Raw genomic sequence first — 14,278 nt, forward strand, 5'->3', positions numbered from 1 at the left:
TGATATATTCTTCAAACTGTCTCACAATGTTACAGGAGTCCAATGCTAAATCCCTGTCTTTTTAAACCACAAATTCCAACCTCATGGGGCCTCAACATGAAAAGCGAGGGGATCAACAAAGTCATTAGGATTCATTCTCTGGGCATCATGAATGTCTGTAGAAAAATGTGCTGGCAATCCATTCTACGGTTATAGAGATATTTCATTCTGGATCAAAGTGGTCTAGGCCTAGAGATAGACTGGCCGACAAGACCTTCCATAGAGCTATGCTGCTCGCACTGCTAAAAATATATTCATAGGGAAATATAATGTCTTTTTCTCTCAGTAAAATAAGACCCTCAAACTTTTAGGGGCCCCCATGAGCCACTGACAGAAACAAAATCTGTTCATTTGTATAATGCCATGCAAGGCATCTGCTCCCCAGTGTTTACACCATGCCCTTGTCTTTCAGCAGAACCTAACCGAGGAAATATTTCTCAGCACAGCAGAGGAAAAACGTCTAGGGGAAAGACTAAAAATTAGAATTGAACACAAACATATTAATGGTCTCAGAAATTAATCTCACAGATAGCACACGGCTGCACCGGGTGGAGGAGATTTTTTTGTTTGTTATGGGGACAAGGGAGACTAGGAATTGTACATTATAAGCAAGTGAAAATTGAGCACACTGCCACTTTGATCACACTTCTGGCTGACAGGGAGGTGCAATTACGACCGTGGGAAGGCAATTATTCACACAATGTATGAAGAGTCGACAAGAGAGATAAAAAGAGTGGGGGATGAGGAAAAGGAGGAGAAATAAAAAAGAAGGAAAGATTTACAAGTGATAGCACGCAGAGGAGGGGAAACAGGATAAAGACGGAGTGATATTGACAGTGGCGTCCTCAGTTGGACAGAATGAAGGGGGAACAGACAACCGAGTCAGAGGAGGAAGCAGCTACATCTTGTACAAGCAGGTCACCAGGCACAAACTGTAACAAGACAATCAAGGACATGGAGACAGACACTGCTGCATGCTGTTGGTAAGGCATTAGGGATCGGGGTACAAAAGGAACACGGAAAGCCTGCAGTAGTAGTTATACCTTCATGTACGCCCTGCATGTCTTCTCTCTTTTTTGAAGCTTTTCCACAAAACAAGAGGATCAAGCACAAAAGACAGATTGTAGAAAGAGGTGGTAAGAACACAGGAAGCATTAAGTCATGCCACTTACCATAACATACAGAAGTAATGAAAAGAAGAAAAGGTCTATAAACTACAACCTTGAAATGCCCCGACGGCTATAAATGTTTTCCGGGGAATTCTAAATATGAATATGTATATTAGTGAGGGGAAGAGAGATGAGAAATGCACAGCTATGTAGGAAAAATACTGAGACTAGATTCTGATGCTCCCAATTAGTGATGCTTTAAAATAAATGGAAAGATAAAATATGTGTGATGGGGCCATTTGTATTTCATGGCATGGAGATAGATTACTTTATATTAAAACCCTTTGTTTGTATCTTGGGATTAAATCAATCTCTATCTCCTACCTAATTGAGTCCAACCAAAGAAAATCACATACAGTGGCTTTCACACAGAATTGGAAAACAAAGAGATAACATTTTATTATATATTACAACCTTTACATAATAAACACCTCCTGGAAACACTCACACAGGAAAATAGTTCTTCAACCGAAACAAGTTGCTACCATTTGCACCACCATTTATCACTTGTTGCTTTGTGGGAAAGGGCTGTATGACACGAAAAGGACCATATCATTGTTTAAAGTGGACCTATCATGCTATATTTGAAACATATATTGTAGGGCCATACCTATACAAAACATGTCTGTGAAGTTTTTTTTTCAAAATACCAAACAGTTCACTCATTGTAGCCATCCCTCATACTGCTCATACCCCTCTTTTGAAGCCCTGTTAGAGAAACGCAGATCTTGGGTCCTTAGCTTGAAAAAAAGAAGAGAAGAGGAGGCGGAGCTAATGCCTGATCAGAATTCTACCGGAGATAAAGTTAAACTCTGCGGTGATAAAACGCCATCCTGTTTAAACCACGTCAAGGATTATTTCTGAAATAGTATGGAGCTCAAATGCTTTTTCTCTTGCGGGTTTATCACAAGGTGAGTTCTTTTTTCATTTCCTGCTTTTTAAAACACATGTGCTCTCCAGTACAGGTTAGCTCTGAGTGTTAGCGAGGCTTGCTAATGTAAACAAAGACGAGATTACGTCCAAAACATGTCAGGCATTGTTTCTGATAGCAACTTTCTATAGGTCCGCTGCCGATTTGACTTCAGTTCGGATGGAATCTGTATCCGCTCGTTGTACACCCGTTTTTAAAATATTTGGGTACGGAGAGAGAGAGGTTTTATTTTCTGACGCTGCGTGAGTTCTCCGACACACCGGGGACACATATGTATGTATAAAAGACATCACAAAGTGCATTTTGAATGATAGGTCCCCTTTAAGCTACTTCAGTACAAATCATGAACGTGTGATTTGTCGTTAACACAACAAAACTGGCTAATGTCCTTTAACTGTTGTGAATGTTGCTTGTCATCAGTCAATCACAAGCCTTTTATTTTATTTTGATGTACACCAGTTGGAAACCTGTTCTGATCTTCAAAAACAATGTAGGTGTCTTGAACATAAAGCCACAAAACAGGGGCATCATTCTGGTGCAAATAACCTTGTTTACAGAGCAACTGATGTCTAGAAAGTCTGAATAACAATGTCATTTTTCAATCTGTCACTCATCTCTCCATGGGACTGCCTGCAGCTGAGAGCTGTAAGTACGTCTTGGGCCTACTCCTTTCCTGACGAGCGAGGAAGCAGTTCCACACTTGTCAGCAATGAAGAGTTATTCTTTCTGTTGTAAGGGGGCTCATGGCCATTAGCTTCTTTAAGGTAAAACTGCCAGGTGAGCCTGGGTTTCCAAAGCCGGTAATTACTAGGGAGCTGTAGAGGAATGAGATCCCCTCAGGGCTAGACCTGCCTTCCTAGCCCCCTCACCCGAGACTCTGCGTGTCCATGAATGTGTGTGAGTGCATGCATGTTTTTGGTTGTGTATTAGTAGGTGTCCTGCTAATGACGTCCTGAATCATGCTGACAGAGTTGGGGGGAAAAGGGAGACAGAGCCAATGCGAGACATGAATTTCACAGTACCTTGTTGAAGCTGCGCCCAGCTGAGTCTTTCTCGCTGGGTCTGAGCTCCTGCAGCTGAGCATCCAGGATATCCACGAGCTGCTCCATCAGACGCACCGAGGAGCTGACGTCTCCGGCAAACACCGGGCCCTGTGTGTGCCGTGCCAGCTCATTGGCTAAATTAGCAGCATTTTCACCACTCCGAATCTAAAAACAGCAACAAGGGAAAACAGGCGGGTGTCAGAGAAGCAGGCCTGAGATGCTTCTACAAGCTGAAGCTGAAATAATGTATCCCGCATACACCCGGAGAGTCACAACCCATTGCTTGTTCAGGAAGAAAGAAAGGCTGAATATAAACACAAGGACGCATGAATATCGCGGAACGTAATGGCATGACTGTGACACACAAGCTGAAGAAAAGAAAAGACAAATCTGAATCAATAAGCTGTCAGTGTTTCCTCATCGGTGATCAGTGTGTTCATAGCTGTTATTTTACAGCCCTCCTGCATGCCTTGACTTAGCTTTGACCCAATTCCATACTAAATCTATAGAGTATATACCGTATACTTATCTCCATGCTATAAAGCTTTTTGAACTTTGTATACAAGAAATCAATTTACTCTTCCATTTTGTACTGAGAGGGAAATGAAGCAATACATGCACGCATCAATCAAAATGTGACTTTGGACTTGCACTGCCAATTAAACTTCACAAGGAGAAAGCTAATGCAGCGTTCATGTCATTTCATACAGACAACGGCTACGAGTGACTGAGTGGGAGCAACATGCATGCCACATATCAGTATATCTCCCACTTAGAGAAAATAACATAACAGTTTGTATAATGGCTGCAAAACCACTATATTATATATATATATATATATATATATATATATATATATATATTGATATATAATAATAATTTCTAATAGAATCAATATATTCAATCATACACATTATGTATCTGCTTTCACTTGAGTATGAGAAAATATGTTTAGAATAAATATCTAACCAAGGCTAATATTTATCTCGTGTCACTACTAGACTATCAATGTATAAAACCACCTCAGAATATTACTGGGCGTTTCCAAAATTGGAATAAAGTGTAGGTTTTACCCTTATGTGTATTTGTAAAGCGCTTTGAGCATCTGGAAAAGCACTATAATAAATGTAAGGAATGATTATTATTATTATTCTCAATGTGGCAACATGGCATGTTTGCAGTTAATGGGTTTTCAGATATCATATTGAAGCTTTAACACAATTTATTTGAGTGTTTTGCATTTGCGAGAAGCTTCTATGTACAAAAATTGTGTCATAAAACACACTCGAACATTAAGCTGATTTCCTGTGGCTACGGCTTGTTTCTTTAATATGCTATACTTCAAAAACCTATAATTAGTAATTGTGGCAATGGCAGCTACCAAAAGCCCTCTCTGAACCTCCTGCAGGTGCAAAGTGTTTTTCAGGTGGAGAGAAATCTCCTCAGAATGCAATATGTTGTGTGTTTGTGTTGCATTACGGTCTGTTCAGGCTACTGAAATCGTTATCTGTGTATCTTAGATTTCTACCTGCATGACTGTTGAACTTCAAAGCAGATGAGTCAGAAAAGAAAGAAGCTCTGGCTCTTTGATTCTCAGATACTGACGGCAGAACATAGCATTTACTCTTGATAGATGATAGCTAATTTATTTTTGCCATCACACTTATAAGCTACACTTTTAAAAAAAGGCTTTTCATCTTATTTACTCCTGCTAGTATTCGGAAAAAGAAAGAAAGCAAAAGGGTCAAAAATTGCCACTAGATGTTTTATGTTTTGGCTTGTAACATGTTTTTTGCTGCTATATTTTGTAACTGACACATTGCTGTTTTACCTTTTGTGCCACTTGAGTCACCCAGTGGGAGGTGCAGTTGCTGAGGTCTGGTCCTTTGGAGCACCAGGCCCCTGCCACAGTGCAGAGGAAGGAGGCGATGCCTGCAGTAACACAGAATAAACACAACAGTTGGAGGGAAGCCAACACCTTTGCTCAGATGCAGTTCCTCCCTGCTGATCCCTCATTCATACAGACTCTCTGGTGCAGGAAACTAACTGTTTAGCAGAAGCAACCACTTCCAAACAATTTGAAAGGGCTGCAGGCTTTGTACAGTCTACACAAACAGAAAAAGACGTAGGAGGCATACTAAAACATTATCAGGTTCCTACATTGCTTGGACAAACCTGGCAAACAAAGCTCTGTTATTGAATGTAAACATTTCAGTATTGTAAACATTGTATATGCCATGCATGTCAAAATATTCCAAATGAACGCCACTTCACTGACAACAGTGACAACATACATTATACAAACTAAGAATCGTTCCCTTTTCACCCCCACAATCAAAACATTGTCTCTTTTTCACTTTCATCCCACAATAGCCCTGCTTTTTCTGTTGACAGTCATGTCAGTCTCTGAGATGAGGTGTTAAGGTAACTTGTGAGGGATTCCTTTGTGAGCATCATTGTCAACTGAACTGGTACAACAGCACAATGATCCCCTTAATGCTGGCTTCCTATACTCGCAGAAGAAATTATAATGTGAGAAATAACTAGGAACACACTGTCTGAATGTAATTAAGACACAATGTAGACATTGGATTTTGGCAGCGCCTTTTAATTCATAACTTCCTAAATTATATCCATTAACTTCATTGGTTTCTGTGCTCTGTTAGGAGGGAAATGAGGCAGTCAGAACAGATAGATCCGCGCACCAAATAGCCCCTGTTTGAGGGATTTTGTTACGCTGTAATAGTGAAATGGGCATTTTTCTCTGTCCCTGTACTCTTATAGGGTTTCAAAATTACACACAAACAGGAGCAGCTTTACCATTTTTTCAGGGAAGTGACAAGGCTCTAATCATGCTATATTATAGATTAAAATCTGACATGCCCACTGGGCTAAAATGTCATATACTTAATAGATTGATGCAATGGAAATAACCATATTCTTTGAAGCTTTCTTCCTGATCAGTAGGCTGAGAGTGTGATTCTGTAGTAATAGCTAGACTAGCGAAGACACGTGAAACTGATTGTACAATCAAATGCTTTTAGAAAACCAGAAAACCATGTAACTACATTTTTATGTTTTTGTTCACAATACTGTTTCTGAAAATGACACAACTAGCATCCTGCAGAGAGAACATCTGGGGGGGGGGAAGATTTAGAAAATCAAAACAAATATTTTCCCCATTTCCTGTTGGGTTTCTTTGGAAGTTTGTCCTTGTCATAGGTGAGGGTCCAAGGACAGAGGGTGTCATATTCATATTCTGTACAAACTGTAAAGTCCACTGAGGCAAATGTAAAATGTATGATATTGGGCTACATAAATAAACTTTGATTGATTGATATTAGAATTCACGGTAAATGTAATGGGGGGCCTACCTTTGGTCCCTTTAGGACAGGGCCTCTCCACAGTGCTCCCAGTGTGGGTCTGGGGCCAGTCGATGGCTCTCCTCCGGGTGTCCTCACAGAAGCGCCTGGGTGTCGGTGGCAGCTCAGCGACGGTGGGTTCTGCTGTGCTTGATCCACTTTTGTCCTCAAACGGGTCCCTCCCATCTCTTGGATCTGCTCCTGCTACAGTGGTGTCGCCCTGCCCCTTCATGGTGGACGCGGCCGTGGTGCTGATGACGGTGGTCTTGCTTATGGATGGCGAGATGGAGAAATCTTCACTGGTTGGCACTGGAGAGAGAAAGAGTGTAGATGTTAGGGCTTGAGTCATAAATGTCCTTTTACTTGAGCTGCCATCGTTTCTAGCAATGGAGTCCCGTGGCTCGTTAGCACTGAGTTACTGCTGCCCATGATTTCTGGAAATAAAAAGCTTCATGCAGCTTTCACCCGTAACTCCACCTCTTTTTTGTTCCTTCACTAAAAAAAGCAAGGCAAACCTGCCAAGACCAAACATATATATCTTGCTATTTTTAGTTTTCACGAGGCCATAAAAAAGACAAGCAGTGTTGGTGGGGCATCCTTTGACAAAAGCAGTGATTTCCTTCCAACAGAGTCAGTACCTTGGGCTGATTAAATGTCAACAATGAAGATAAAGCCTGTCTGCATTTGACTTTTTTCTGCCTGGTTTATCTCTGTCACTTTAATAAAGCTGCTGTGCTGAAGGAGAACTGCAGTGCTCCAGACAAAAACATACATCAGCAATAATGTGATTCCACTATATTCAATCCACGGCCACCCTGCGAGGCAAATCTATATGTGAATGTGCACATGCTAGTGTGCAAGTGCATTTGTGTTTGCTCCATTGCTCAGGTGTGTTTCTGCTTAAGACCACTGCGTCCGCAACAGATGTATAGCCACTGCAAAGAGCCTGGAGATAACTAGGAAATGAGAGCAGGAATAGGAAATCTATCAATTGTATACAGTATGAATAGCCAATATAAATAAAAAAAGAAAACCTGATGAATGTTTATATGTATCTGGGTATGTGTGTCTATATGGATATGGTAGACTCCTATATTAATCATTATACGTTTTCAGCCACAACCACCTGATTGTATTTAGAGATAAAAGCAGCTCCTCACAATGAGGTCTGACTTTGTGAAAGGCCCTATAGTGTTGCCTTCACGTTCCCTTGGTGCTTCTAGGAAAATGCAATATCATGCTATCTGACACTCCATCATCAGACAAATATCTCCATTTCCTGAGAGAGAGCGGTGACAAAGCCCACAATTCACACTAATCAGCCAGTCAGGGGAACCTTTGCTTTTTCATTTCAGTGAAATATCTGAGTTTATTACAAAGCTGATATTTGGCGATGTAGTCAGGAGGCCACGGCAGGGAGGTAGCAGTATTTCTGTGAGGCTCACTGTAGGAAGAGAAACTGCAAACCTCCCTGTGGTGCTGGCTGAGTTGTGACATTTCACTCAATGACCTTTACTCCTGTCAGGAGCTCTGGCTAATTACCTTACACTCAGTCATTGTGTGTCTGTTATGCACCCGTTCACAGCGCAGCACGGCAGCAAAAGTAACAGCTGACATGTGCGGATAACTTGGGCAGACTGTCATGAAGTGTTCGGTTAGCCCCCACAGGTTTGAAGGTATCACAATTACTCCCAGGAAACAAGGGAAATTAAGAAACCGGACCGCTGACAATTAGAAATGTCTTGTTATATCTCTTAGTGGACAGGATCACCATTGCCTTTTATTTAGAAGTAATATCAGATAAAAGATGTAATACTTTATTTATATTTTAACATAAATTAGTTGAAAGGAATTTGCCATATAGAAGTACGCTAAAACACTTTTTTCCCTAAACATAACTTGCTATTTAAAAAAGAAAATGTTCCACATATATTATGTATACCCTTTGAAGCTTGTTTATTGACTCAGGAAAAGAGAGATGATTCATGGGCTGAATCTTTTGATTCAATATTCAGGTATAATGCAATAAAAGGGCAAGTGTAATTAGGTTTGAGAATATTAAACCTCTCCATACCTGAGCAAACTTCTGCTTTCCACAGGCTGATATGAGCCCTAATATGCATCTGCCTGAAACAACTTTCTTGCGTCAACTGATTAACCTGCTCCTGAAACCATATTGCTCCAACTCATGAGTCCAAAGCCCTCTGCCACCCACACACACTTGATCACAAATTATCATACAGCACAGAGACATATTCTGTTCAGTGTTTCTTTGTCATTTCTGAAAAAGCTTTTTAATAGCCGTAATTATCATCAGCAATTCAAACAATTCAGAGAAAAGCTTGGATTATTACGTACAATGTAAAGAAAAATATGTGTCCACATCTACATGTTAGTGCTGCAACAAATTACTATTATAATTTTCAATTAATCTGACCATTATTTTCCTTATAGACTGTGTATAGTACAAAGAAAACCTGGATTTTTTATTATTTTCTGATATAGGCCTATAAGCGACCAAATAATGAATGTATTATCTGAGATATTTGGCAGAGTAATCTAACATTTATATAATTGTGCAGTCCTAATTCACTTTATCTAAAGAAGATTGTATTTAAAAATCATATTTAAACTATATTTTAGTAATTTCATTCTACTAAACATTAAGTTGTTTTCAAATGTTTCACTCCGTCAGTCAGATTCATGAATTCATATCGCTTTAATAATAAGGGGTTTTAAGATGGCCACCGAATCATTATTTTTTAAATTTTTAATCAAAGACAAGATACAATCTTTGTTGATATTTACAGTCTAGGGTTATCAGAGAGTAATTATGAAGGACATCGAGAACATCACCTAAAATACATACTCATTTGATATTACACCAAGCAATGTGCTTGTCAGATATTGAATCATTTGCGGGTTTATTTTGAAGTCTCTGCAGCATACGTGCTACAATTTTCTTTTGATTGTGGAGAGCACATTCCCCTCCAGTAAGAGCGCCGTGTCCTCTGATAGCACTCAACCAAGAGAGGGCTGCACCAATTAGCTGCCATTTCTCTCAAGAGGCAGTGAAGTCACTCTTTATGGGCAATCTGACACCAGAGGCATACTGACGCCATATGCTGAATAATACCTCTTGTAAATAATAGAAGAGTTGGAGATTGAAGATTTGACAAATGGCTGTCACCGAAGTCTAAACCAGAGTGTGTAAATCAAACAGAGCTTAAAAAAATTAAAACTATTATGCAAGATCATCAATCAAGATATCAGAGATGAAGTAGAATTAGATTCATTACTTTATAGGCCCCCAGAGTAATATAAGTATCTGCGAGAGAGTGAGATGACAAAACAATATTAAACCAGAATCAGATGATCAGAGATGTAGATATTATATTTTTCCTTGCTTTTGCGGCTTACTCTGCAACACTAAAAGAGGCTTTCCCTATTTAAAATCACACATACAGTCAAAAGCAGTTAGAATTACAAACGGCAGAATAAATGCATCATAAGCTGCCTAATACTGACTATTACGGAAGAGCAATGACAAGTCCCAACCAAATCAAGCTGTTTTTAATTGGTTTAAAAATGTAAAGATGAATCACATACAAGGCTAATCCACCAAGTACAATGACAAATAGACACTTATAGTTGTAAGGCAAAATCAAATAGGCAGTGCTCAGTCAAAAGAATATCTCTACAGCAGGGTTTGTTTGCACTGAAGAAAAGGCTGAAAGCAATAAATGTGTGCCGCAGTCCTCTTTTCTTGCCCTTGAAAGTTAGCTTTCGTCAAAGTGAGAAGCACCTGATTCAGCTGTATACTTTCTAACCCATATGAAAAGGTGACCAAAATGAAAACGAAAATGTGGTCAATGCACCGTGAACTTGAAATTCAAGAACAAGAATAAGAAAAGGTAGGCATACAGCACGACAAATGTAAGGATGTAGCCAGCTGCTAGTTAGCTTCGCACATGGACTGGACAACGGAGAGGCAAGATAGCATGGCTCTGTCCAAAGATAATACAAGTCATCAAGCTCATTTAAGCACCTCTAAAGCTCACACACTTAAATTGTAATAGTAAAAATGTGATGTTTCCATTTAAAGGGTTATCATACACCAAATAACCATGACGTTGTGCTAACAAAAACAATCACTTCCAGGTAGCCAGGTATTTCTGTTGTAGTTTTAAACGTAACTTTAACATTTAAAGATATTTAGTGAAACATTGTGGTCTGATCTTTCTGACGTTCCTGCCATTGTTATTGTATGTGCAATGCAGACTTGCTAGCCTATGGAAATGAACATATATCCCAAAATGGCCTAGACTTTTGCTTTACCTAAACTAATAGGGTGTTGCCACGCTGTCAGTCCTAATATACCACAATGAGTAAGACATGTGTGCCTCCATGTGTGTGGGGCTTCATATATCTTTATTCATTGTGCATTAAAGCTTGACTCAGTAACAAGACCGTCTCAGAGGAGAGGATCTGTGTGTGAGCTACAGTTGGTCTTTTTTGTCTCTTTACCTCTAGTAATTAATGACAGAGAAACAGGTCCCTGAAGACATGAATTTTACATTAGGCTGTTAAATGCGCTCATGCTGTTCTGCTTCATCCAACCCTACGTGACAGGAGCATATGGCTTGGCATGGAAGGTAAAAGGCCACAATGCAATTCAGCCGTAGTTGCCTACCCAATGCTGTGGAATATGTCTTTATTTCTGCTTAATGGAAAAACTCAAGGAATCGATCAATTGTTTCAGGGCCTCACTGCTTTTTTGACACTTGTTCTTTAAAGAGCACTAGACGGAAAAAGCTCTGCCGGACATATCCTGTGTCTGTGCAGGGTAATTTATGATGCCTGAAACTGAGTACTGGGGAGCAGCCGAAACAGAGCAGTCACAACTAGATGGTCTGAGTCAGAGGAAGGCTCACAATAAAGACCCATGCATGCAGACAGGAAGATATATGTGCAGGCAGAAATACACTCGGAGCAAAAGCATTTCAAACATCACTGTCGTCTACACATATAATGTCGACTTAAACAATTTTCTGCTATAATCTTGTCGGGGTTGATACAGACTGAGAATAACAAGTAGAGCTACTGCAAATCTCCTGACTCCCTTACCTTAGCCTTTATTCCTGTAACCGAACATCATGCTTCAGAGGTGGAACACAGGCTTAGTGCATGAGACATCTATAAATGTCCTCTGTCTTGATGGCCCACTCGGAGGCGTCGCACAGGGATATAAAAGCATACCAAAGTGCATCAAGATGCTCAGCTGGGTTTAGTCACAAAATGGCTGAGCAAAAAAAAAAAAAAAAAACACCAGCTTTGTAATGATAGATATCTATCATGTGGCATGCAGGATATGAAATAGTACTTTTGCTTGACATTTCAATTCAGCTCTGAGCCCGTTTGTGCTCACTGCTTCCAGATTAAGCTGAGTGGCTAAGCCTTTCGGACAAAGCCATTCATTTTATGCCTCTCGTCTTTAAGGCTTCCGATCAATGCTACCTCAAATACAAATTAATTTTCTCCTCTCTCTCCTTGTTAGTTTGAAATGCTCTCGGCGATTGCCAACTCCCTTGATTAGTTTTTCTGAATTCATTGGACTGAAATCAGTTAATGCTTTTGCACATCACAGAGAATACATTAACGGTGTCCCTTTCAGTTTTGTAACGGCGGCGCTTTGGTGTGCTTTCTATTGGCATGCACCTCATTCAGAAAGACCTCTGAGAAGGTGGACTCTCTAGGTATTGATCATTGCTGTTTTGTGTTCACAATGAATTAACAGAGGGTAGACATTTTCTTTAAATGCGTGTGAATTGTCTGCAACAATAAGCTGAAAGATCAATACGGGTAAAGATCCTAGCTAATCACTTCAACCAGGGCCAGAATTAAGAAACCCAAAATGCTACAAACACTCTACACAAGGTAAAGAACAATTCCGCCAAGTTGCTAAGGTCAACTATTTTCTGCTTTGATCACTTTGCTCAAACTCTCTTAATATAAACCCATAATCCTGCTGGCACTTCAGCACCCCTCTAGGATGAGCAATACAGTGAAGGTTGATGCTTCTGACAGAAAAGGACACTGACGCTCGTTGTGTTACATGAGTTCTACAAAGGAGAGAAATGCAGCGGGTTTGGTGTTCGAGGTAACTTCTCTCTGTGGTCGATGAATCTTAATGGGCACAATTAATTTTCTTTACGCCTCGAGGGCCACTCAGTTTCAGAGAGAGAGACATTATTTCAGCACCATTAGATTACTCTGCAGAATAGGTTGTTTAATTCAACACCATATCATGGGCAGCAATAAATCTTAATAGCTACAAAGTAAAGAAGTTAAAGGTGTAGATCCAGACAAAAAGAAGAAGCTAATAAACAAGAACCAATTATCTTCAAGTGCCATTCAAAAAAGTGTGGCGTGCTGCCGTTGGCCTTGGCACCATGAGATGCCCCCTCTCTTTCTTGAGCTCACAACATTTAAAAATGTTCCCATGTAACACACTTAATGATGCACAGTGACAAGTTCTGCTGCAAGGACGCATTTCTGATTGGATCCCAATAGCAAAACAGCGAAAGGATACGGGTATTTAGAATAATGAGTGAAATCAACAACTATGTTCTGTTGGGTTCCTTCATTAAACGCGCTGTTCATGAAGCAAGTGGCAACTCTGCGCCTATGTGGCATTTATGTTTACCGAGGCATTACAGTAGCTGAGAGAGCACATTAAACCCTTCATTGAAAATACTCTGTGATGGCCACTTTCCTCCTCTCCCTGAGCCTCTTTTGAGACAAGGAGGGTAATTATGATAATTCACTTGTTAATTACATTTACATACATCAGGACGTGAACAGTTGAGCAGGCAGTTTGCATGCATGGGGAACTCATTCAACTTTGAGTATTTTCATATCTCTTCCAACATACTCTAAATGGAGGCTAGGGTTGTTCAGCAGAACAGGCGTAAAGTTGTACCCCCTCCACCCCCACCTCGTGGGTGTCGAGTTATCATGCTGGGGAGATTCCAGGGAACGGCAGGAATACAAACAGACTTGTTGACAAGAGGCCAGAGTTCAGGAGCACACAGCCGCCATTGAGACATCAATGTTAACCCCCCCTTCAGCAGCTCAGGTCAGGACTCAAATTTCCCCCCGGCAACCCCTCCCGAATATCCAGAAGTTAAAATCATAATTTAATCCAGACCAGTGCTCAGGGGCAACATGAGCTTCTAGCGTAACGAGACTTCGGGTCAAGATCCTGATTTCCCCATTTCACACAGGAGACATGGCCCGGCTCTATGGGATAAGGCGGCTGCTGTCAGGTAATTAGGCCAATTACCATCTTAATGCAAGGTCTCTGTCTGATGACATATAATGTCACCTCTCAGCACTTCACAGATTCATTTAAGCTCTCTAACCGCCTGACAAGATTCTTCACTGTAATTGATCTCTCTTTTTACAGCTACTCTTGTGTGCTGATTCACCATGTGGTACACAACTCACACACACTTCGGACTGGTACTTTAAAATATCATGCTACAATAGGATGGCTATTATCTCCTGATCTATTGTAAAAAAAGAAATAAAAAAAAGACTGTGAAGCTGATGAAGTAGCCATGGTAACACAATTTAAAATCCCAAGGCAATGGGAAGAGGATGACCTTGGTCAGACTGTGAACAATACTTCACAAATGTATTCCCGGTATTTCATATTTATATTCACAATGG

General features: G+C 40.3%; 1 protein-coding gene across 14 annotated transcripts in view; it reads right to left on the bottom strand.

The window, feature by feature from the left end:
* The window catches only part of LOC117558462 (adhesion G protein-coupled receptor L2-like), a 130,392-nt gene that overhangs the window by 22,887 nt on the left and 93,227 nt on the right, over nt 1–14,278 (bottom strand). For 10 of the 14 annotated variants that reach the window (XM_034234687.1, XM_034234678.1, XM_034234680.1 and 7 more), the window contains 4 exons: nt 6,557–6,853; nt 5,014–5,114; nt 3,162–3,347; nt 1,083–1,121 (listed from right to left, as the gene is read on the bottom strand). In XM_034234687.1, coding sequence (XP_034090578.1) covers nt 1,083–1,121; nt 3,162–3,347; nt 5,014–5,114; nt 6,557–6,853 — 623 coding nt within the window. The remainder of the gene's footprint in view (nt 1–1,082; nt 1,122–3,161; nt 3,348–5,013; nt 5,115–6,556; nt 6,854–14,278) is intronic. The other 4 variants (XM_034234681.1, XM_034234686.1, XM_034234682.1 and 1 more) reach the window with 1 other exon arrangement.

Source organism: Gymnodraco acuticeps, unplaced genomic scaffold (genome assembly GCF_902827175.1).
Source record: "Gymnodraco acuticeps unplaced genomic scaffold, fGymAcu1.1, whole genome shotgun sequence".
Lineage (NCBI taxonomy): Eukaryota > Metazoa > Chordata > Actinopteri > Perciformes > Bathydraconidae > Gymnodraco > Gymnodraco acuticeps.